Source organism: Centropristis striata, chromosome 16 (genome assembly GCF_030273125.1).
Source record: "Centropristis striata isolate RG_2023a ecotype Rhode Island chromosome 16, C.striata_1.0, whole genome shotgun sequence".
In the NCBI taxonomy this organism is placed as follows: domain Eukaryota; kingdom Metazoa; phylum Chordata; class Actinopteri; order Perciformes; family Serranidae; genus Centropristis; species Centropristis striata.
The window spans coordinates 30,338,086-30,362,197 of NC_081532.1; the positions used below are offsets into that span (position 1 = coordinate 30,338,086).

Below are 24,112 nucleotides of genomic sequence, written 5' to 3' on the forward strand. Positions count from 1 at the left end.
TGTAATTGTTTTGTCTGTATCACCTCAGGGATCGCATCTTCTCTCTCACACACACAGATGCACAGATACTTCAGCTGTTTTTTGTGCTGCAATGAGCTGATTTTCTGACCTGAGGTAGCTTTTCTCCTCTTTTTATGCTTCTCTGACTCAATCTCTAAGGTATATCTCATCACCAGCTCACAGCTCCTTACTGACTTCAGCATCTGGGATTGTAATAGTCTAACGGAGCACAGAGGAGAGATTTCACTCATGCTGCCAGTGGGAGGCACAACGCTGCATCCCAAGCCAAACATCAGTTTGTAATCTGCTGCGTTGGCTTGGAAGCCTGAGTCAGGGATGAGGAGGAGAGAAATGAGCAGAGGGAAAGGATTAGAAAGTCTTCAGATTTGCCCAGTTCAATAAGCTGGAGAAGAAATAGATACCATGGGATAACTGTGAGCATGTCTGAATGTTTATATAAGAGGGTTTAGACAGAGGAATAATCACGGTGGTTAAACTGCAGAGTCATGCTGTGACGTTTGTCCAAATGTTGTGTGAAACCACACCAGAGTCAGCCTTCAGCATCCTGCTCTGTTCTGGTGGTGGAGAGGAAGAGTTTTACTGTGAGCATCAGCAGCCGGCAGCGTGCTAAGTGAATGACTCGTCTGATGCAGGGAGAAGAGCAGCTCAATGAGCCGATAAAGGTCTGTTTCAGCTTCTGCATGTCAGATTTGTGTACAGAGCTCCAGTTTAAATGGAGCTGGTTGGTGTTGTTGTTCTTCCATAACAATGCCTGGTTTCTGTTTATCTTAGTTCCTGTTGCTGTATGTCACAGTTCACACAGATGCTCTTTGGTTTGTTTGCTACCATCAGCTCATCACAGGGAACTAAAAATAGGCACAGAACAATTTACTTTTGTTCCTGCAGCTTTCCATTTTAAGCTTTTCAACATGATGATTGGATTCATTTAAAAAAAAAGAAAACGCTGCAAACAGTATCACCATAGTGATATCACAAGCAATGCCTTTTATCTAAATAAAAACTTCTGAGACTCAGTCCGGATGCTTATTGATCCCACAGCTTCAGCATCTCCTGTAAAATCACTTTGAAATGTGTTCATATAATGACAAAACTTTATCATCCAACAGCTATAAAATACAAATAATCCAGTTATTAAATGCCTATGAAGAATTTTTGCTTCAATGAACTGCATGCTCTCTCCCTTCACTCCCCATATTTAGCTGTAAAATAATCCTTTTGTGCATATCGATGGCTTATTTCGTCATTGGCAGAGAGAAAGCATGGTGTGTATGGGCTTCTGTGGAAACACAGCTCTGCAGACTGCATGTGTATGGATTTGTTTTGTGATCCGTCCTCAGGAGATCTTCTGCACAGTCGTCTCCACGGGGAGGCTCGGATGCTGCATATCTGTATACTGACAGCAAGCTATACAGTTCTTCTTCTTCCGTCCTGTTGTGAGACTACAGTGGTGCAGAAAGAGCAGCTTACAGATAACTGGGTTGTATTTTTATACTTGTGTATGTCTCTCTGACAGTCCAGCAGCACTGCCTTTGATCAGCTCACCCTCCTACACTAGACGTCCTGCAGGGGCTTCTGTTGCACAATAAGCACTGTTTGGTTTCACAAAACTGTGATGGAGCTTCTCAGGAAGTGACATCATTGGCGCAGTGATAAATCACACCGAGGTTGGGTTCAGTAGTGTGTGCCAGTTTGGAGGCCTTTAGCTTCCTCTCTCTTTTTTCCACTTCAATCTCGTGTTACCTCACAGCTCTTGTGAGAGTTGGACAGCCAAAGGCGTTGTGATGCAGTTTTGGCTGCCATTTACTGCTGCGGTGCGTTTACTACACTGTGTTTACTGTCACAGTAACAACATCTCTTAATATATCGTGGAATCACGTTTTTTTCCACATGAAATCTTTTGACGGATGTCTTTTGCTCAGGTGGAATCACTGTATTGATGCAAAGCTTTGTCAGCACTATGTTGCCGCTCCATTTCATCAGACTGTTTATTCAGTGAGGAGTGTACACAAGCCGAGCAGCTGGGAGCAGGAACTGTATTGATCGAAAGCGTGCAGAGTGTGTGCTGCTGGAGGACAGATGGTTCAGGCCTCCGTTCTGTGGTCATGGCAGTGTGAATGAACATATACGGCACATGCTAGTTTAAGACAGAGGGAAATACACAGCCAATCCTCAACAAGCTGTTCAAAATTGACGCAGAGTACACAGTTTAAGCTTTTACTCTTGTGCTGCTGAGATAACACAACAGAAATATGCTCTTCTGGTTAAATGGGCTTGTTAGCATCTTCCTGTCACTTTTCATAGTTCTTTTTTTCAAAGAGTGCAGTGTCATCCAGTCATTTTGTGGCTTTCACATGACGTCTCCACTTCCATTTGTCAGATAAAGAAACCGACACAGATCAATGGCTGCTAATGGACTGTGAATGGTCATTAGACTGGTCCCTGCATATGCTATCATAACTGCACTTAGAGTGAGAGGGAGACACTTGTCTGAGGAAAAAAACCTGACCATCAAATCACAATCTCATTTCTTGTTACCAGCACCGTATCCACTGGCTCCATTAAAATCCACAAATACCATATTTGTCAGTCCATGTAAATACCGGGTCAATACAGGTTGAGTATAGGCACTGAAAATGTGGCCACTATCTATGGAAACATATGACCAATGATGGAAAGTAGCTAAGTATATTTACTCAAGTACTGTCCTTAAGTACAATTTTAATAAAGTGGTACTTTACTTATTTAGTATTTCCATTTACTTAACTTTATACTTCTATTCCACCACATTTTGAGGTTAATATTGTACTTTTTACTCCACTACATTTAGCTGACAGCTTAGGTTACTTTTCAGGTCAAGATTAAACATAAACATGATCAATTTAAAGTGATTTGCCATTTGTTGAAATTAAACCTCATAGCAGTATGTTAAGAAGATACAATTGATCCTCCCTTGAGAAAATTAAAAAGCTGCTTAGATAAATACATCAATAATAATAATAATCCAACAATATATTTATAATATATAAAACAATCTGAGTGGTTCCATTCTGCATAACAAGTACTTTTGATGCTTTAAGAACGTTTTGATGCTGATACTTTTGTACTTTTACTTCAGTATGTTTTGAATGCAGGATGTTTACTTGTAGTGGAGTAATTTCACAGTGTGGTATTAGTACTTTTACTTAAGTAAGAGATCTGAATCTGATTGCATATGACATGACCTAAACCTAATGTTTCCAGTAAGGCTCTGTTATGTTTGAGAGATTAAATAACACATTCTTCCTCTTCTAAAGTGAAAAGTTCAATGCCTGTTTTCTGCTACAGTATTACTCAGTGAGGTATGACCAGTAATTACTGTTAGCAGACTTGTTATTTAACTCACATTACAGGGTCAGTTTGTAGGTTATATAATTGTTCTCCTCTTGTGCTACTGTAGAAATAGCTTAGAGTTAACAGTATGTTAGCAAAAGTTAGTGCAAAAGTTTCTCTTTAATCTTAACAAACAATCTTTTGATTATTACAGAAATACTATTTAAGTTAAGATAATATATAACTTCATTTATCCTGCAGTGGAGAAATTTAGTTGTCACAGCAGCTTAAGATACAGACACATAGATACAGAGGACATACTAAGATTATGAAAAATAAGACATATACATACATTCAATGCACATTATATACATACATTTCTATTACTATTTGGCATTTATTATTAATATATATCTTTTTGTGTTTGTTTGTTTTCCGAAAGTAATTTGCATTTTACAAATATTGCACATTGGAGAAAATTATTATTATATTATATTATTATATATTATATACATACATTTCTGCTATTTGGCATTTAATATTAATATATATATTTTTTGTGTTTGTTTGTTTTCTGAAAGTACTTGCATTTTACAAATATTGCACATTGGAGAAAATATATTTTAGCATGTTAAATAGGTTAAATAAATTGTTGCATATAGTAGTATAAACATCAATTAATAAATATATCCAGATATATACACAGTATAGTATAAGTGGTATATGACATATATAATATAGAAAAAATACAGAAGGCCTAATAAAGGCCTAATGTGGTCGGATGTAAATAAATATTATATATTATTACCAGTAAATGTGACTGCACTATGGAACAGTATGTACAGTACAGGCCAAAAGTTTGGACACACACCTTCTCATTCAATGCGTTTTCTTTATTTTCATATAACTATTTACATTGTAGATTCCCACTGAAGTCATCAAAACTATGAATGAACACATATGGAATTATGTACTTAACAAAAAAGTGTGAAATAACTGAAAACATGTCTTGTATTTTAGATTCCTCAAAGTAACCACCCTTTGCTTACTAGAATATAAGACATATTTTCAGTTATTTCACACTTTTTTGTTAAGTACATAATTCCACATGTGTTCATTAATAGTTATGATGAATCTACAATGTAAATAGTCATGAAAATAAAGGAAAAACATTGAATGAGAAGGTGTGTCCAAACTTTTGGCCTGTACTGTATGTTAAACCCAAGCACCTGAAAGCTTCCACAGGTGGCTCATGGTCTCTTTCTTTATTCCTCTGTTTTTCCTGCAGGTATGGTCCAGTGCTGATGGCGCACTCTGAGCTGTTTGTGACGAGAGCACCCCCTGCGGAGGGGAGAGCTGTGGAGCTGGACGTTCTCAGCTTTCTGGACTCTTTTGGGGAAGACAACAGCACCAGTGAGAGATGCTACCGCTCACACTCCCGCAGCAGCGTGCTCCAGGGTCTGCCGTTTGGAGGGGTGCCCACGGTCCTCGCCATCAACGTCGTGCTCTGGATGGTACAAACTCACAACCCAATAATATACACAGTAGCTGTTGACTAGATGCCAGGGTGCCAGTCAGCTCACAGGACTGACAAAGTTAATCATTTTAGAGATAGTAGAGTCAACCCTACAGCACCAATTGTTCGGTATAGAATGTAAGTAAATGGCAAAAAATGTCCATGACAAGTAACCAAAGCCCATCATGGTCTCTTAAAAAGTCCTGTTTTGTGCAAAACCAAAACATATTTGGTTTACGGGTGTGCCATATCGAATCGTTCATGATAATACCGGTATATTTTTTATATGATAAAAAAAAATGCATATCGTGAAAATGACAACATTCCTACTTCTTGATGTAGTGATGTAAAAAAAAATTATAAAAATGTTTAATCACGTTTTTTATGTTAAATCTCGACCTGAAAAGTAACTAAAGCTGTCAGCTAAATGTAGTGGAGTAAAAATACAATATTTGGCTTTAAAATGTAGTGAAGTAGAAGTACAAAGTTACATAAATGGAAATACTCAAGTTAAGTACATGTACCTCAGAATTGTAGTTTAGTACAGTACTTGAGTAAATGTACTTAGTTACATTCCACCACTCACATTTGCAGTATTATTTTTATTATTTTCTAATACTTCCATTTTTTGTATTTGGCAACTGTTAAGATTTGCACTTTACACAACAATTTAGATTTATGGTGTATTTTTATTTTATTGTACGATTTTTATTTATTCATGCTCGGAAAATAATTTTAAAAAATCACATTTTCTATATATTTTTCAGTATTTTGTCATATCGTCATAGAAGTCTAAGAAAACAAGATAAATCATGTTTGAGAAGCTGGAAACAATGATATTTTGCAATTACTAATGACTTAAAATGGATTAATATTATGACAATTAAATAAAAGATGATCCACCAATCCTTTCAGCTCCCGTTAGAACCACGATTCCACTTTACAACAAGAAGCTTGTCGCCATATTTTACACTCCGAGTCATCTCTTCTTATATATTCACATCGATAACAAGGTCTGTGAATACATCCTGAGCTGCCAACACCTTGTTGAGATGTTATGAGGAGCCCTGATGCAAACAGACAACAAGAGGTTATTCATGGTCAGAATACAGTATCTAATGGACATCCTGTCTCATGCTATTCACTCAATGATAATAAAGTACAACAGCAGCATCAGGTGTGTTAGATCTGCAGGACATCACAAGTTAATGTGTAAAATGAATCCCGACAAAGTGTTTCGGAAACATGTCAAAACACACATGCTCATCTTTTTGAATTAATTGAGAGGTAGGGGTGACAGTCATCAACCACTGGATTCAAGAGCCCCGCCTCCCATCCACGCCTACACATGTTTGCAGTGACATTTATTAAGTGCTTAAAAAGTGCTTAAAATGGTGCACAGACTGTTTTCACAGGTGCAGCTGAAGGTGCTCATAGGCCTCCCAAATCAACCAGTGTTAGAATTTGTTCAAACTAATTCAGACTTTTAACGACACACTTTACATTATTCTATGTAATGCACTCTTACTTTCTCTTAAGAAGCTTTTTGCACACACACCGAAACAGCAAGCAGTGAATTTGTTCTCTGCATTTAACCCATCCTCTACACACAAGTGAACACACCATGCTAGGAGCAGCACATTACTGCACCCGGGGAGATGTGGAAGACCTTGACCTGTTTTCAAACACGTTGTCTTTGGCCTCATAAGGACAGTGCTTTTACTTCACTCATTTCATTTCTTTGTTCTATTGTTCCTCTAACTGGGAATCCCCACCGGGAGCAAGACGAAGCTTTTTAAATCACAGGAATATCCCGCTGTATATGTGTTTTTATTTTATATATATATGTATATATATATATATATATACATATATATATTATATTATATATTATTTACTAGAGGTGGGGGAAAAATTGATACAGCATAGTATTTTGCGTAGCAATATTATATCGATTCATGGCCGCCAAGTATTGATATTTAGCATTGGTGGGCCATCAGTATCTTCACCGTTTTTGAAATATACTGGAGATACTGGTATCATAACTAGAAGATCTAAGGAATCTATAGGCACATTCACAAAGAATACTTCTCACATTCACAGAAAATGTGTGTATGTGAAAGTAAAGTTGTATATGTGAAGGGGAAGAATGAATTATGGCCTACAAGCCCCTCATAGTGATGTTTCACTAAGGATATCATCTCAGTTTGGTAGAAATCGACCAACCCTACTGAGAGGACCTTCTGCTGACTTTGTACAGTTCTCACTACCATGTTTTTAAATGTATCTGTAATGGTAAACTGGGTCCTTATATTAAACCTTACCCCAGGTTCGAAATAACGTAACCAGTGCTGTAATATGAGTGATACTAGACAAGTGTACATCAATGATTTTAGACATTAGATCAGTTTACTTGTCTTACTTGGTAACTACTAATTAAAAACAATTGTATAATATCTTCTGTAACTGTGGAGGAGCTTTATAAAGTGTGAGAAAATAACCAACAGGATGTCATCTCATCTTGGATTTGGAGACTTTTTTACACAAAGGCTGCAGTCCAAGTTGCTTGACATTTAAAAGATATGAGCTTTTACCAGCTTGAAAAAACCTAATGAAAGTTTCTACCAGGTTATGTTATGGGAAATGATCATGCAGTGTTTTTGGAGCTTGACCTATACTGCATTAATTTTTTTACCATTTAAAAAAAGTCCCCCAACTTTATGAAAGTGCAATATTACATTGCTGAAGAACCCTTAGACTAAGACTCGTATATCTTTAATTATAATGAGTAAAGAAGAAGAAATACATGGTCACCCATAAAGATGGAATAATTTTCTTTTCAGACACAATCCTTTGTTAATTGTGGTTTCATTTTCATTGTGATTTGTTTGGAAGATTAATAACGTTGTGATAAGATATACACTTACTGTCAAGAATAAATCACATTGTCACAATCATTTCTTGGAAAGAGGTAAAAAATGTTTTATTCCAACTTTATGAGCGTCCGTGTATTAACCTCATTTGTAAGTCAAACAGGCTCCACAATTCGGTTGCTAAAAAAGTCAATTGGGGGATTTGCATGGGTTTCCAGCCCCAAGTGTCCTTGTAAAGGAGAAACAGGTCTAAATGATGGATGGTCACAGTTAAAATAACAATAAGAAGAGTGATATTGCATTGTATTTGCAACACTAGACTAATTAATATGTCCAGTTTCATATTAATATGCTGAGCCAGGAACTTAAAGTTGTTATTTTCTCTGAGAAAAATCAAACTTAAAATTAAACCATTGCCTTGAAAAACACATCATTAGTCAAGTCTTTCAGATCTCATAATAATGTACAAGAACACACACAGATGCACACACATACATTATGTGCATGCCATATACATCAAATTTCATTAAATCTGCATGTTTGAATGTTCCCCTCGCCAGTATAACACATTGTATAAACTGTTTACAAACACAGTACGGCGTATTTTTCCTGCTGTCTCCAGATAATAATAGGCTGTCAGGCCTTGTCAAGCTTGATCTCTGATATCACTCTCAATCTGCCACCTCTGTCTTTTAATTGGCTCATTTTATCGCCCCCTGGTTGTCAAGACGACGCAGAGGGTCGAGCGATGTATTTTAATGACAAGCGTGAGTCAAAGCACGCCCCACCGCCCCCCAGGTGACGGGAGCACGCCTCTGCATCAATTCCATCATCATACAGAATAAATCATGTGTGGGACTTTAAGGAGAGCATGCCCACGCATCGAGACCAAGAGAAACAAAACGAGAGGAAGGAGACGGACACCACAGAGATAATGGAGAGGTTCTGATTTAAGGAAGTTTGGACCCTGAACATGCTCTCATTATTCAGTTGTGCGACTCAGTCAAGGCCACCCTCATTGTCTCAGCATGGCTCTGAAGCTCACTAAAGAATTAATCATTTATAGGCTTTCTTCTTATTAACATGTCTGTCATCCCTGTCCACTAACCCAAATGTCTTCTAAGTTAATCATTTAATGCTGTAATTAAAATCAAACATCTGCACTTTTAGTCCATTTGCATTTGTAAACATTCATCCATTATCGCCCAGTTATGCTCTTTAAAATTCACCAGGGCTCTTCAGCATGAATCCATTATTGGGTGCTATAATATATCAATGAATAGCCTTTTTTTACTTAATTGTAAGGCTAAAGTTTAGCTTCCATTTGTGGCAAAAAAGGAGGCTTTTCATATTTATTCTTGCTATTGACCACACTCATTTGTCAGCAGTGCACAGCATGTGTTCGCGTGTGCATGCTGACCTGTCTCTGGTAGTTTCCAAGACAACCACGTACCACTCTAAAGAAAGATGGCTCATTATTCCTGCTGCATTTTGAACCTGTCTATTATGTGCAGTCTCTTAAGTAGAATGCAGGCTGCAGCTTTCAAATGGAGCAGTATTATATGGAAAGGATTTGAATAAGGCCCACCCAGAGCGGATGTGTGTGTGATTGCTCCATGCATTCATGTTCTTGTTCTGTGTTACAGTTCCTGTTGCTCATCTTCTCCTGCCTGAGGAAGGCTGCCTGGGACTACGGCCGCCTGGCTCTGCTGATGGAGAATGACAGGTGAATCCATCACTCGCTGTCTTACATGGAAGAAATCTGATACACTTGCTGGTTTGTGAGCAATGGCAACGATTAAGATGGAGAAGTAATCCTCAGGGGAACCACTCCTGAGGCCTGATCCCGAAGCCTCCAGCTCCCTCTGCTGAGAATAAATGGCACTGCGTTGGATTCAAGTTCTTGCAAAGAGCTACTCTGCCTTTGCTCCTTATAATAATACAACTACTTTTTTTATGTTTATAGTGGAAATATCACAATGTTAAAGGCCGGACATATGCAGTGGTGGATTGTAACTAAGTACATTTACACAAGTACTGTACTTTAGTATTATTTTGAGGTACTTGTACTTTACTTGAGTGTTTCTATTATATATAACTTTATACTTCTACTCCATTACATTTTAGAGGCAAATATTGTACTTTTTACTCCACTAGATTTAGCTGACAGCTTTAGTTACGTTTCAGGTCGAGATTTAACATGAAAAAAATGATTAATTTAAAGTAATTAGACATTTGTTTTTAAATGATACCTCATAACAGTGTATTAGGTTGTTAAGATGAGCCATATCTTTACTAAATTAAAACACTGCTTACATAAATGCATCAATACAAATAATGCAGGAATATATAAAACAATCTGAGTGGGGCCATTCTGCATAACAAGTACTTTTACTTTTGATACTTTAAGTACATTTTGATGCTGATACTTTTGTACTTTTACTTGAAGTGGAGTAATTTAACAATATGGTATTAGTACTTTTACTTAAGTAAGGGATCTGAATACTTTTTCCAACACTGGACATATGTATGCACAGAATATGTAAACTGAGTGGTTCAGCCTTCTCACTCTTTTAAAATCAGTGCTGCAACTAACAATTATTTCTATTATTGATTCATGTAGTATGTCTGAAAAGTCATCATAATTTCCAAAAGCATCATCTTTCTATTGCTAGTTTTGTCCAAGTGTGCAGCCCTAATCCACAATGTGTTTATTTTACAGTGATATAAAACAGAAAAGCTGCAAATCCTTCCATTCTAGAAGCCTAAAAAAGCTGATGTTTAGCACTTTCACCTTGATGAATAACTTATAGGACAAGGTTGGAAGGCTGGTGTTTGTCATTGGCAACAAATCCCATAAAAATATCAAAGGCATGCATATGACTCAGGTGTGCAAAAGTTCATCTGTTTAACTTTATACTTCTACTCCACTACATTTTGAGGCAAATATTGTACTTTTTACTCCACTACATTTAGCTGAATGCTTTAGTTACTTTTCAGGTCAAGATTTAACATAAAAAACATGATAAAGTTAAAGTGTTTAGATATTTTAAACCTCATAACAGTGGGCTTATATTACATAGTTAAAATGAGCCCTATCTTTACAAAATTAAAACACTGCTTACATAAATGCATCAATACAAAAATGCAATATGTTTAAAAATATATAAAACAGTCTGAGTGGGTCCATTCGGCATAACGAGTACTTTTACTTTTTATACTTTAAGAACATTTTGATGCTGATACTTTTGTACTTTTACTTCAGTAAGTTTTGAATGCAGGACTTCTACTTGTAGTGGAGTAATTTCAGTGTGGTATTAGTACTTTTAAAGTAACGGATTTTAAGTAAAGGATCTGGATACTTCTTCCACTACTGGTATTTAGAGCAACATGGTATAAGAAAAAGCATTTTCTGCACATACGGTATTTGTTAGTATAGTTTATGATTCACTGTTGTTTTTTTAATTGGGTTTGTTTACAGCAAGACAACTATAGAATATAACTATCCTTTAAATAATGAATTATTTATTAGATACCTTTAGGGATATGAGATGAGTCCAGGTCCAGTCAGATGTCTGCTGGAGTCTGCAGCCGCTTTCCTCTGCTTGACCTGCGTCGTCTCTCAGGGGAGTGTGGGCGTGATTAGTTCTGCCTGACCGGCAGTGGCCTCGCAGCACCCTGGGGCCAGCAGCATCTGTGTGTTTTGCCAAGCGGTCCTCTCTCACACTAATTCAATTCTGCTGCTTAATTTGACACGCTGTTGAACTGTCAGTGGTACGGCCCAGAGACAAATATCCACAGATTCAATCATCACTCTGGCTTTATTAGATTTGACCATACTAAACGTGTTTCATGTCTTCTTTATGTATTCACACACACACACGCACACACACACAAAGGGACTGTGGGACTGTCTGCTGCAGTTGCATTATGTTTTTGTTGTTGCAGCACTGAGTTACATAAAGAAGAAACCTGGTCTCACAGAAATCCGTGAAATAGCCACGGATTCGCTTAACTCAAAATCCGTGGAATAGCCACGGATTCACTCAAATTTCCGTGAAACTGACACGGATTTCGCTACAATGCAAGTTAATATTTTTTCCTATTGGTTTGTTCCAAGTCACGTGACTTTTAAGGTCCCGGCGGTCAGAACAAAAACATGGCGGACAGTTCTCTCATTTTTAGTGAAAAAATCAATATTTTGACTTAGTTTCTGCATAAAAATGGATTTTGATCACATTTCTAGCGAGAAATATATGTTTTATTTTCTAAATATTCACTCAGTGAATGTACATAATCACTTTGTATGTTGGAATAGCCACGGGACATGACTGTCATTAACTTGCATTGTAGCGAAATCCGTGTCAGTTTCACGGAAATTTGAGTGAATCCGTGGCTATTTCACGGATTTTGAGTTAAGCAAATCCGTGGCTATTTCACGGATTCCTGTGAGACCATGTTGTAAAGAAGATGTATTGATGAGGTCATGACAGTCCTCAGTCATTATGACGATCTTGCTTTTTCTTTGTTTGTCTTGTTTACCCGATTCAGTCTCACATCCCTGTTTTATGGAGAACCAAGTGAGAAAGAGAAGTCTCCGTCAGAGTCCAGTCCTTCCGACTCTGAGACCAAGGACATGGTGAGTTTTTCATCAGCTCCTAATAACTCTAACAAAACCCCTTAATAGCCCCTTCAGATCAATTAAAGGTACTCTGTGGATTTCATCCATAACAAACACCGTTTTTTTACACCCAGCTTCTCTCAACAAAACACAAATCAAGTGTCCTAAAGGTCTGACAATAATGCTGAATGCATTTCATACCTGAAAGACATTTGTATCTATTTTATGAGTTCAAACATTGTTGACATTTACAGGTGCATCTCAAAACATTAGAATATCATGGAAAAGTCCATTTCCAGTAGTCCAAGTCAAATACTCCCAACTAAGTATTGAGTTCATAAAGATGGACATACTTCTCAGAGTAATTGTAATATTAAAACATTTTTGAGACACTGAATTTTAGGTCTTCGTTAAATGTAAGCCATAATCATTATAATTAGAATAAATTAAATAAATTAAGACATGAAATGTTTCATTCTTTGTGTAATGGATCTATATAATGTGTTATTCCCACTGTTTGAATTCAATTACTGACATAAATAAACTTTTCTATGATATTCTAATTTATTGAGATGCACCTGTACATGTGAGTGTGGCTCTGCAGCCTTACTTTAAAGATGCAATTATTCCTTTGAACAATTAACATTTTTTATTTAATAATTTTGTGGAGCATTTGTAGCATCTTTTCACTCATTGTAAGTAAAGTAGTAACACTGTTTACAGTAAAGGAAAATGTGACACTCGACAAAAAAAGGGCATTAAATGACCTTGTGCTTGTGCATGTGCATTCAGTAATTACGATGGTAGAACACATGCAAATAATAAAGTGACATCTTAAAACTGCTCTTCAGCACCACTAGTGGTTAAAAACAGACAGTTTTCGTTACAAAATATAAGAGAACGACATTATAAGAAATGCATTCTTATTTTTAAGAAACACTACCACTGATGTTAGACAGTTTACCAGCCCCTAGAGCATGTTATAATTTATTTACAGTCCTTATAACAAGGTTTCATGGTGAATTTCTCAACGATATATTGATGTCTAAAAATGCAGCACACTGCACTTCTGCAATAAAGTCCACATGTCTGAGATGGCATTGCGTCAACTGTTGTAAGAGGAAAGTTTGGCTCATGACTCAGCTGGACTGTCTGTGACTCCGTGACACCTGTGTGATAGACTGAGGTCACTCTCTGCATGTTTACAACGGTGTAAGACAAAGAGTCAGACTGGAGTCATCGCCCTGTGCCTACTCAAAGCTGAGGCTGCAGTAAAGTGGTTACTGCTCCAGGCTAGACCTATTAAATCTCTGTGTCACTGTGCAGACCCTATTACTATGCAAATAGAGGATGCATGCAAGTAGCCAGATGTGGTGTGCACAGACATGCATGCACGTGTCATTTATTATCTTTAATAAGTAATCCATTGGATGTTTTACTATTCTGCTCTCCTTTCAGGGCTTCTGCTCGTGGCTCTCATCACTCTACCATATGAAGTAAGTTGCAGTTGCCCTTGTAATTATTTTTACTCTCCTCTCATCTTAGCTTCCATCCTTTTATTGGCCTACTGTCTTCAAAGCTGATGTCACCGGCAAATGTAAAGTCTGTTGTTATATGTCATTTAGCAGCAAAAACAAACGAGTCTGGGCTCATGCGACCGCTGGTGCCGTGGTTTCCCATTGAATATTTGCTCTCGCTCCAGTCTGACTGCACACAACACATTTAGGCCTGTAAAAAAGGCGATTTTCACTGTGCCCATGGTTTCCATAGTATTACGGTGGAGTTTGGGTGCTTCTGTTTTTAGCTCCCGTGCCAGCGGCTCACCCTGGGATCCCTGGGAAAGTGCAAACCCACCCTGAGAGTTCGCAATGTGTGGGCTGCCATGTGACCAGCGTGCCCCTCTTTTCTACTGCTTTTTTTTTGTTCTATTTTATGACACTGGGTTTCCTGAACCTCCCGCCTGGTAACCACAGCTTCTGGCACCAAAGTAGTGGTGCCACAGTTTTACTCGTGATGAGGTATATAACCTGTAGAGCCATTAACATGCTGTATGGTAGATCAAGATTGCATGCTTTTGATTACGTCCATGTGGAAATTCCATTATTAATGCATCAAGAACAATTTGCATCACTTCACCTTTTGCCATTTAGCATAGAGAGTCTTTGAGGATAATTCTAAGGACCCCCCACCCCCTCTCTGTTTCTGCAGGGATGAGGAGATCCGTAGCAAATGCGGCATCGACGCCGTCACATACCTGTCCTTCCAGCGCCACATCATCCTGCTCATGACGGTGGTTTGCCTGCTGTCCTTGGCCGTAATCCTGCCGGTCAACTTTTCCGGGAACCTCCTGGGTATTTATGTCTTTCAGATGATGGTCTAGCAGGCCGACTGTTTGAAAAAGCCAAGGGATATCCTTAACCTCAGACAAGGCATATGGGGCATCTCGCAGGGAGAGAAGCCAGGCCACACAGAGACAGTCGCACACATTTACACACCACAGAATTTATTGGTTGGATGCATGGAAACTTTAGCTTAAAACAATCTGTGGTAAAGCTGCGTTTAAAAAAAGCGCATAAGTATATTGCATAAATGAAATTAGGTCGAGTCTGAAATCAGCTCAAATGGTCATTTTAACTTAAAACAACCCATAAAATGACATTATGAAGTGAAACTACTGCTATTTATACACACAAAGGCTGCATTTCATCTAATGGGAGTTGCTAGCATACCAGTGGCAATTCATCGGCCTAGAATTATAGGAATAGAAAGTGCTTCATTTCCTCTTAACATACACATGTAGGTGTCAGGGTTGGGATGGTGTAGAAAATTAGTCGCTAAGTAGCAGAAATGCCTTTTGGCAGTTGTGTGCTTATTTTGTAGGAAGTGTTGAGTAAGCCATTCCATATCAGGACGAAGCAGGAGCCATTATGGGGAGCTGGGCCGTCCACAGAAACTTTTTTATTACTGCTGGCTGTCATGTTATGAACCAGTGTGTCACCCTAGTGATTAAATAAAACAACACCCAATGGCAGGCTGCCATGGTAACAGCAAACAAAGGGTCCCCAGATTCAAACAGCAGAGTTAGGCATGACTGCGATGTTTGAATTTTGTGTGAAATTTCATTGAGATGAGAGAGATTTCATTAAGTGGGATGGAAAGCGTGTGCCCTGAATAGTGCCATTGCTTCATTGTTGCCTCAGCCGCCAGACAAAAGAGGAGGGGTTTCCTTTAAGGCATTAGAAAATTAAAATGTCTGGCTCTCTGTCATGGTTCATTATTTCTACAGGAGACAGTCCTGAAAACTTTGGAAGAACAACACTGGCTAATGTTAACGCAAAGTAAGTGTAACACATGAAATATCACAGAACTGTGCAAACCTGTGCTCTGTATTTGTTTAAACTACAACAGAGTTTTTGTGCCTTGTAGGGACAGCTTTCTGTGGCTCCACAGCATCTTCGCTCTGGTCTACTTCATCATCACGTTGCTGTGTATGGCTCACCACTTGATACGGCTGGAGTACAGAGAAGATGAGAAGGTCTGTTTCCATCAAGTCGTGCTCTTTAAACATCAAGGCCTAGCCAGTTATATTAATCTTATCAAGCCAGTTCCTTTAGTTTAGTTTGTTAGCATGCTAATTAAGGCTAAACACAAAAATCTAGCTGAGGCTGATGGGAACACCATTACATTTACAGATATTTGTTCATAAACATAGACTGCAGGGCCTAGACTGAAATGTGCCAAGGTAGCAACTTTTTAATTACAGCATGGCCTCAAGCATTCTCGTCTATTTTACTCTAAATGGGATCATAATTTACAAAATTAACTTCAAGCTGTATTGAAAAAGACTTGAAACTAGAGATTGAAACCATAAACTAATTATGAGAATGCTTACTGAGGAATAAATAAAGTGAGAAGTGTTCACTCAACAAGGAAAATGACTAATCCAGCCAAGATAGGACAGACTAGATGAAAAATAGAAACAGAAGTTGTCCCGGCAGATATGCCATTGCTTTTAAGCAACCTGTGAAGCTTGAACTGACATCATCAGGACATTATTGTGTCAACTTGAGAGATGATAGTGACCCAGATGAAAGCGAGACACTAAATGATGAGGATGAAATTCTCGATGTGACAGAAAACATGATAACAAAGGAAAAAGACAGTCCTGTTAAAACTGCACAGACAATTTGGACATGCCTCAGTTGACAGACTAAAAAAACTACTGGCATGCTCAGGTCATGATGATGATAAATGCAACACAATTTTCAAAGACATTGTGAAGAACTTTGAAGCATGCATCAGGTACAGCAAACCATCCTCTGCTACCAATGATAGTCCAATAAGCACATCGACTGTTGCTCGAGATGACACAATACTTAAGAATAGAATTTTACATGCATAACCATGGCCACCACCATTATACCCCCACAAAGACAATAGGTGTAGCTAACATGCAACTTAACAAGTAGGATCACTTTTACATAGACTTTATACAATCTGACTTATTTTTCAAGTCAGTGGAGTTGCTCCCTGTTGGCCATTAGTAAGAATGCATGTTTAAGGCACTTCTTTATCTTTTATGATGGTTTTGTTCAATAAAAAGTTAATAGATTATCAAAGTGATTACAATTCATCCTGAGGGGAACATGAATGTGTGTTCCAAATTTCAATCCATTTAGTAGTTGAAAAGACGTTTTGTTTCACCCTGAACCACAAATGTCAACCTGATGGTTGGTCTAGAGGAATCACCAAAGTCAGTGGGATTCATCCTCTGGGGAGGTTGAATGTGTGCACCAAATTTGTTCATGTAGTTGTGAAGATATTTCTGTTGAACCAAAGGGGGGACCGGCATTGTAATCCATAGAGATTTTTTTTTAAAGTTTGTTAAAGCTGTTTCTCATGGTGGTTGCATTATGTGTTGCAGGTAGCCAGAACACTGATGATTACCTGCATACCAAGAGAGATCTCTGACCCAGGACTCATCACCAAACACTTCCAGTACACACAATTTCTTCTCTTTTTCATTGTTAAGTCAAGTAAAATCATCCCTCATCTTTAGTCAGGCGGTTTAGCAAAATAAAGGGGACATGTCAGACAAAAGCACCAAATATTTTCCACATGCTCTCCATCAACATGAGTTTCCATTTTTGATGGGAGCCACTTCATCAAGATTGTGGATTGGAGATGGCAGCCATATAAAATCTATGAGAACCAATATATCTTCCAAACAATTTAGAAGGTCAATCTTGGTGTCAAAATATACACTTTCTGGGCCAAGGAATCATTTAAAGCTATTGAGAATATCACTAGATGATTATTTGATCAAACAGATATGTTCATTCTGGCCATGTATTTACATAATTTCCAACTCAGTTCCTAAGGGGTCGGACATATATTAATATAGGTCATGTACATGTATTCTAAAAAATGGATAACATGCATGCATTTAATTGAACTTTATTAGCTTCACTTTTATTATTTATTATATTTGCAACTACAAAGATCTGTGCAATTCCAGTGTGCCTTTCTGCATGAGCACCTTTCACCGCAGCCACTTGCACCTTTACAACCACACTTGACCAGTTCACTGCAGGCTTTTGAAGTGATTGGTAGAATGCTCTACACTGGAAGCCAAACCTGGCTTATATGTAGCAAAAAAATCCTAAACTATCGTGCATACACAATCTCCTCGCCTTCATTACTAATAACTCCTTTTGCTCCATTCACTAGTGAGGCCTACCCCAGCTGTACGGTCAATGATATCCGTTTCTGCTTTGATGTCCACAAGCTGATGAGGTTGGATTTAGAGAGGTACAGTAGCTGCTACAGGTTACAACAACACAGTTTGGGATCAGTATCAGGCTCTTGTCTAAGGATGTTGTGTTTTACAGACGCAAGGCAATGAAAGGCCGGCTGTATTTTGCCACAAAGGCCCAAAAGGAGGGGAAGATCATGATCAAGACCCATCCATGTGCTCAGATATTCTGCTGCGACATCTGCGGCTTTGAAAAGGTACTTTTTTTATCAACTTGACCAGGATAAGTAGCTGCACAGAAAGAATGTTACCACTGGATGGCACTGCAAACCAGAAGTAGGTGCATGCAGCAACAAGATGCCACAGTAAGTATGAGGATCTCTCTGAGAGTGGGAGATGCAGTTAGTAATGTGTGGTCTAACTTTTTTTTCTGCAGGTGGATGCAGAACAGTACTACAGTGAGTTAGAAGAAAAGCGGACAGATGAGTTTAATGCTGAGAAGAACCGCATCTCCATGAAGAGGCTCGGCATTGCCTTTGTGACTTTCCGTGATGAGAGGATGACTGCTGTGTGAGTAAACAACAGCGTGACTTTGAGGTTTATGTCTGTCAGATCCTCTCATCACATCAACTCAGCGAGCAACCATAACATTCACACAAGCAGGCATTACCTAGTGGTGTTTTTTTTGCAGCACTTTTGATCTTCTTGTTTTGGTTTCCAGCATTGTGAAGGACTACAGTTGTGTGCGCTGCCGTCGCAGACCCCAGCAGTCCAGCATCACCACTGTGGTGCAGTCGCACAAATGGGGAGTCAGCTATGCACCTGCTCCCAGTGACATCATCTGGTCAGTACAGACATTATCAGAAAACACAAAGTCCTTATTTTCCTTTGATTAGCCTCAAAGCCAACATATAACACACTGACACCATTTTTTTGGACTCCTATAAGCCAATGGCCAGTTTAAAAAGCATGTTTTCTTTGAATAAATCACCAAAAAAACACCATGTATCATAGTCAGAAACTGTCAAAACAAATTTTTAAATGTCTGAAAATCCATGACTGAATCATGTATGACAAATGTTTCCATCAAGAAAGTAACCAAATCTAAGCTTAAAATAGTGATATTTCTTCAAACTCCCTTTATTCCATGTCTCATTTAAAATTTTGCCAAAAGATAAAGCGTTTCAACGAACGAGATCCTGTAAAATGAAACATTAGAGTCTGCACTCCTCAGCACAAATCTTTGCAAATCTTTGCAAATCTTTGACTGAACTACAGGCTGTTACACAGAACAGAGAGAAAAGGGAGGTTCTAAATAGAGATTGTAAACATGTAAATACTTCAATATGTATAGCATGTGGAGCCCCCATTTTTTTCCAATATTGGTAATACTTGTGGGCACAAAAGGCACAAAAATGTTGTATATATAGATTCTATACAATATACTACTTACTTACTATATAGTAATTTAACTTGCACATTAAAAAAATGAATGTCATTAAAACTGTGTTTTACTGCACGAGAGACTCTTGAGTTCTCCATACTTCTAGCCATGATTGTTCTGTTTCCATAGAGGTGCAGGACTTGTATATTGCATTGAAAAAAGAGGCCACAGTTAGTAAAATGTGTCAGGAGCCAAAGAACTCCCTGAAACTTCTTGGGGTTCAGAGAGTTAAATGAAACAGAGATATCCAACCATTAATTATATAAACTATTCGTGTGCATGGCTGCAGGGAGCCGTAACCTGTCCCAGCATGCATCGGTACACCGACAGACAGCCGTTCACACTCACATTCACACCTACAGTACAAGCAATCTATTAACCCAACCTGCATGTCTTTGGACTGTGGGAGGAAACCCACACAGACACATATTTTGAGCGCAATATCCACTTTTACATGTCTTTTCCATCATTTGGACACTTTTCCCTGTAATTAACCCTGACATATTTGGTATCTTTGGTAACCTCTGGATCATGGCTAGACTTAAAACCAATGTTTGAAGTCTGTAATTTTACTTGTCAATGCAACATTAGCTTGTAATGGCAGACCTCAAAGAGTTTATTTACTTAAACAAGAGCTACACGTTTTTAAGATTATGCATATCAGCTTTTTCTCCATATCTGCAGTCACATTATTTTTTAATTGAGGTCTGTGCTTGTCTTTAAGAACATCAAAGCAACCAACGGTAACATTTAAGATGTATCAGTGTGTTGTTTCTTGTGTGTAGAAGATCTCAAACACCATTTACAGCTTAATTCGTATTTATGATTGGATTAGCTATAATGCCTGTTCCTGAGAACGAATGCAGCAGTCCCAGCGAGATTATGTAACAAGTGAGTGATGCATATGTATGGGATATTAACCAAAGAGATGGTAGCGCTCACTGTTTGTGCTTCACGCCTGATTGGCTGCAGTGTGTTTGTGTTGATGTGTTTTCTGCACTAACTAGGCGATCGGAGCAGTCGCAGGCTGCCTGCGGGGTTGAGCAGGTACTTTTGTTCCTTCATTAAAACTGAGCGATGAAGTGTGCTGTTCCCAACCCGCTCTCCAGCCCAGTGCGGTGGAAACACACTCACCAACTCACATACAAGAGGCGACGGAGCTATTTCAGGCTTATGTCAATACATACAGTGCAGGCGTGTCAGGGGAGAGTAGTGTGTTAAATAGCCTGTCTGTCCTGTTGGATGATTGTGAATTGAGGCTCATTATTTCTCCCGTCACCAGGGAAAACCTGTCAGTGTGCGGATCTCGCTGGTGGCTCCGATGCGTCCTCCTCAACATCCTCCTCTTCCTGCTGCTCTTCTTCCTCACCACTCCCGCCATCATCGTCAACACCATGGACAAGTTCAACGTCACAAGGCCTGTGGACAGCCTGCGGGTCAGGGTTTGAACTGTGTGACTGTAAATTCTACATTTGAACCCTCTTCGCTTTCATTAATTAATAATTTTGCTGTCCAATCCAGAGCCCTGTCATTACCCAGTTCTTCCCAACCCTCTTGCTGTGGGCGTTTTCGGTGCTCCTGCCTTTCATCGTGTACTACTCAGCCTTCTTTGAGTCCCACTGGACCAGGTACTCACCAGCCATCGGCCACCACTCGCCTCTCTCCTCCGAAATGGAGATTCCTGTCCTTTCCTTCTTCAAAAGGACCCTTCATGCCTGTCTTCTGCTCAGTTCTCAGCATTTCTTTTTTTTTTCATCTCAATTATTTTTTCTCTTTCACCCTGTTGCTCTTTTTACTCTCTCCCTCCTTCTCTCTGTCACTCTCCTCTCTGCACTGTTATTCTGGGCAGGTTGTCATAGAGATCTCCATGTGAGGATAATGATATGCACAGTAGTCACCATGCACAGGGGGGGAACAGCACATGGTGACTAGCAGGAGGAGGAGCGGAACAACTGTGCATAGGGAGACAACCTCACGCAGCACCTATGAGCACCCTTTCTTTACATAAGCACCCCCACAAACGTGTTGTGCAGGCGTGATGTGCGAAATGCGGAATGCAAATGAACTGTTTACTGGAGTGAAAACGTTGTTCGTGCTAATGAACTCAACGGTCCTTTTAATGTAGAGTCAGCTGACTTTACATTATTCACATTGGAAATGTTGAAGGGATTTGCAAAGATATGTTTTATAACTAAATGTGCATTGCATAATCCCATGTTATTCATTTAAAGGGATGGTTCAGATTTTGTGGGGGTTGTATGAGGTACTTATCCATAGTCGGTGTATTACCTACAGTAGATGGCGGTCGGCAGGCCAGTTTGGAGAAGCAGGCAGGAGTACTGACACATCGCAAAGCAATGTAAAGATGTGGACAGGAGCAGCAGCAAAACATAGTTTAATTATTGATTCACAGCCCCCCATGGTGATGGGGGGCTGGAGCCGATCCCAACTGGCATTGGGCGAGATGCGGGGTACACCCTGGACAGGTCACCAGACTATCACAGGGCACATAGAGACAGACAACCATTCACGCTCTCATTCACACCTACGGACAATTAAGAGTCACCAATTAAACCTAAGCTGCATGTTTTTGGACTGTGGGAGGAAGCTGGAGAACCCGGTGGGAACCCACGCTGACACGGGGAGAACATGCAAACTGCACACAGAAGAGCCGCAGGCCGGAGTCGAACCTGTGACCCTCTTGTGATGCAAGACCACCATGTAGCCCCAAAACGTACCTTAATCACCTCAAAAAAGGGCCGCCTTAAGAAAAGGAGTATCCATTTAAGTGTATACTATCTTTAGAATATTTTTAAAACTTTACCTTTCCATCAGACGGCCCTGTATCAGTTCACATGGGGGAATTGAAGCCATTCAAAGACACAAGACACCATTGAAAAAAAACAGTAATTTTACATCACAGAATACAGGAGTTGCAGGTCTAGTGCTGCCTCAGTCATTTACTTTGGTTGTGCTATTATGTGACTTTGGTGAATCCAAACTGGGGGCATGCCGACCACCATCTAATCTAAGTAATACACTGACTATGGCTAAGTATCTCATGCAACCACTCTTCAATTAATCCCTTTAATATCATAGATCTGGTGAGAACCAAGTAACGATGCACAAGTGTTTTTTCCTGCTGGTCTTCATGGTCATCATCCTGCCCTCACTTGGTCTGTCCAGGTACAGTTACATCACATCCACATGCACAAAACAAACATTTAACCCTTGCTTTTATACTTGTTTTTATGCAATTCTGTCAATTTAACCCACTTTTATTTTATTCTTTCTGCAGCCTGGACCTTTTTTTCACATGGCTCTTTGATGTCCACTTCCTGGATGAGAAGGAGGTCAAATTCCAGTAAGATTACTCTTTTTTGTCTCTGTGAAAAGTATGAATGTGTTTATTATGACATTTCGACTGCGGCCAAACACTCAGGCTTCATTGTTTTCTCGGTGCAGGTGTGTGTTTCTCCCTGACAACGGTGCATTCTTTGTAAACTATGTGATTACATCCAGTCTGATTGGCACGGCCATGGAGCTGCTTCGTATCCCTGCACTGACGGTGTATTCCCTCCGCCTCTGCTTTGCTAAGTCCCAGGCTGAGCGCATTCATGTCAAACGGGTCAGTTTTCATGTCAGATATATCAGATTGTGCTCTGTTGTAGGAGGTCAAAGTCTAACTGTGTCTGTGTGTTTCTGCAGAGCCAGGCCTATGAGTTCCAGTTTGGCCTGGAGTACGCCTGGACCATGTGTATCTTTGCAGTCAGTATGACCTACAGCATCACATGTCCCATCATTACACCCTTTGGTGAGCAGCATACAGTGACCCTCCTTTATCCTCATCTGCCTCTTCCTTCTTTACACCTTCTGTCTTTCTTCACCATCCCATCACCTTCCCTTCTAGTCTTGTGTGTGTGTATGTGTCATCTCCCCTCATACTGTAACCTCACTCTCCTCTGCTGCATGCCAGTCCAATGCAGACTGTGTGAATTTGCTGCTGTAGTCCCAGACACCCAGACACAGTGAGTTGCGAGCCAGACGCCCACTCTGCTCCTGTCTCTGCCCAGAGCTCACCAAGCCTCTATTTGCTTCTGCAGTCAAATCATCAGTACGAACGGGCCCCTTCATATATACTACCCTGCTGTTCTGTGCATTTTATCTGTGCTGTTTTCTGCAGATTGGCATTTTTTTCTGAGGCAGAGGTTGAGGCAGATAATCTCATTTGGTGGAACCACAAAAAAGCAATGCAGGAAACTGGAATGGCAAAATATTAAAGGGGACTTATTATGCTCATTTACAGGTTCATACTTGTATTTTAGGTCAGGTGTCTTCAGTCTGTAATGTTCAGAAAACACATTATTCTCCTCAGACTGTCTCTAAATTAACCTCTATTCACCCTCTATCTGAAATGCTCCATTGGGGTGCATGTCTCTTTAAGACCCCCTCCAGAAATATTGTCACTGCAGCACTTTCTACTTATATATAATGACATCACAAACAAACAAACAAAAAAAAGTCTTTGATACTTTCACTGTAATTATACAGCACCTACAGGTGCATCTCAATA

General features: G+C 39.3%; 1 protein-coding gene across 4 annotated transcripts in view; it reads left to right on the forward strand.

Annotated features, from left to right (window-relative positions):
- Positions 1–24,112, forward strand: part of tmem63c (transmembrane protein 63C) — a 41,378-nt gene that overhangs the window by 12,636 nt on the left and 4,630 nt on the right. For 2 of the 4 annotated variants that reach the window (XR_009395874.1, XM_059353617.1), the window contains exons 2-19: positions 4,619–4,844; positions 9,366–9,445; positions 12,271–12,358; positions 13,799–13,836; positions 14,549–14,691; positions 15,627–15,678; positions 15,767–15,875; positions 17,265–17,338; positions 18,071–18,151; positions 18,232–18,352; positions 18,532–18,665; positions 18,817–18,939; positions 20,822–20,975; positions 21,061–21,167; positions 22,639–22,725; positions 22,838–22,903; positions 23,005–23,167; positions 23,248–23,353. Coding sequence is in view for 3 of the 4 variants with exons in the window: in XM_059353617.1 (XP_059209600.1) it covers positions 4,635–4,844; positions 9,366–9,445; positions 12,271–12,358; positions 13,799–13,836; positions 14,549–14,691; positions 15,627–15,678; positions 15,767–15,875; positions 17,265–17,338; positions 18,071–18,151; positions 18,232–18,352; positions 18,532–18,665; positions 18,817–18,939; positions 20,822–20,975; positions 21,061–21,167; positions 22,639–22,725; positions 22,838–22,903; positions 23,005–23,167; positions 23,248–23,353 (1,936 nt within the window). In the remaining variant the exon portion in view is untranslated. Of the gene's footprint in view, positions 1–590; positions 684–4,618; positions 4,845–9,365; positions 9,446–12,270; positions 12,359–13,798; positions 13,837–14,548; positions 14,692–15,626; positions 15,679–15,766; positions 15,876–17,264; positions 17,339–18,070; positions 18,152–18,231; positions 18,353–18,531; positions 18,666–18,816; positions 18,940–20,821; positions 20,976–21,060; positions 21,168–22,638; positions 22,726–22,837; positions 22,904–23,004; positions 23,168–23,247; positions 23,354–24,112 lie in introns of those variants that run through there. The other 2 variants (XM_059353618.1, XM_059353619.1) reach the window with 2 other exon arrangements.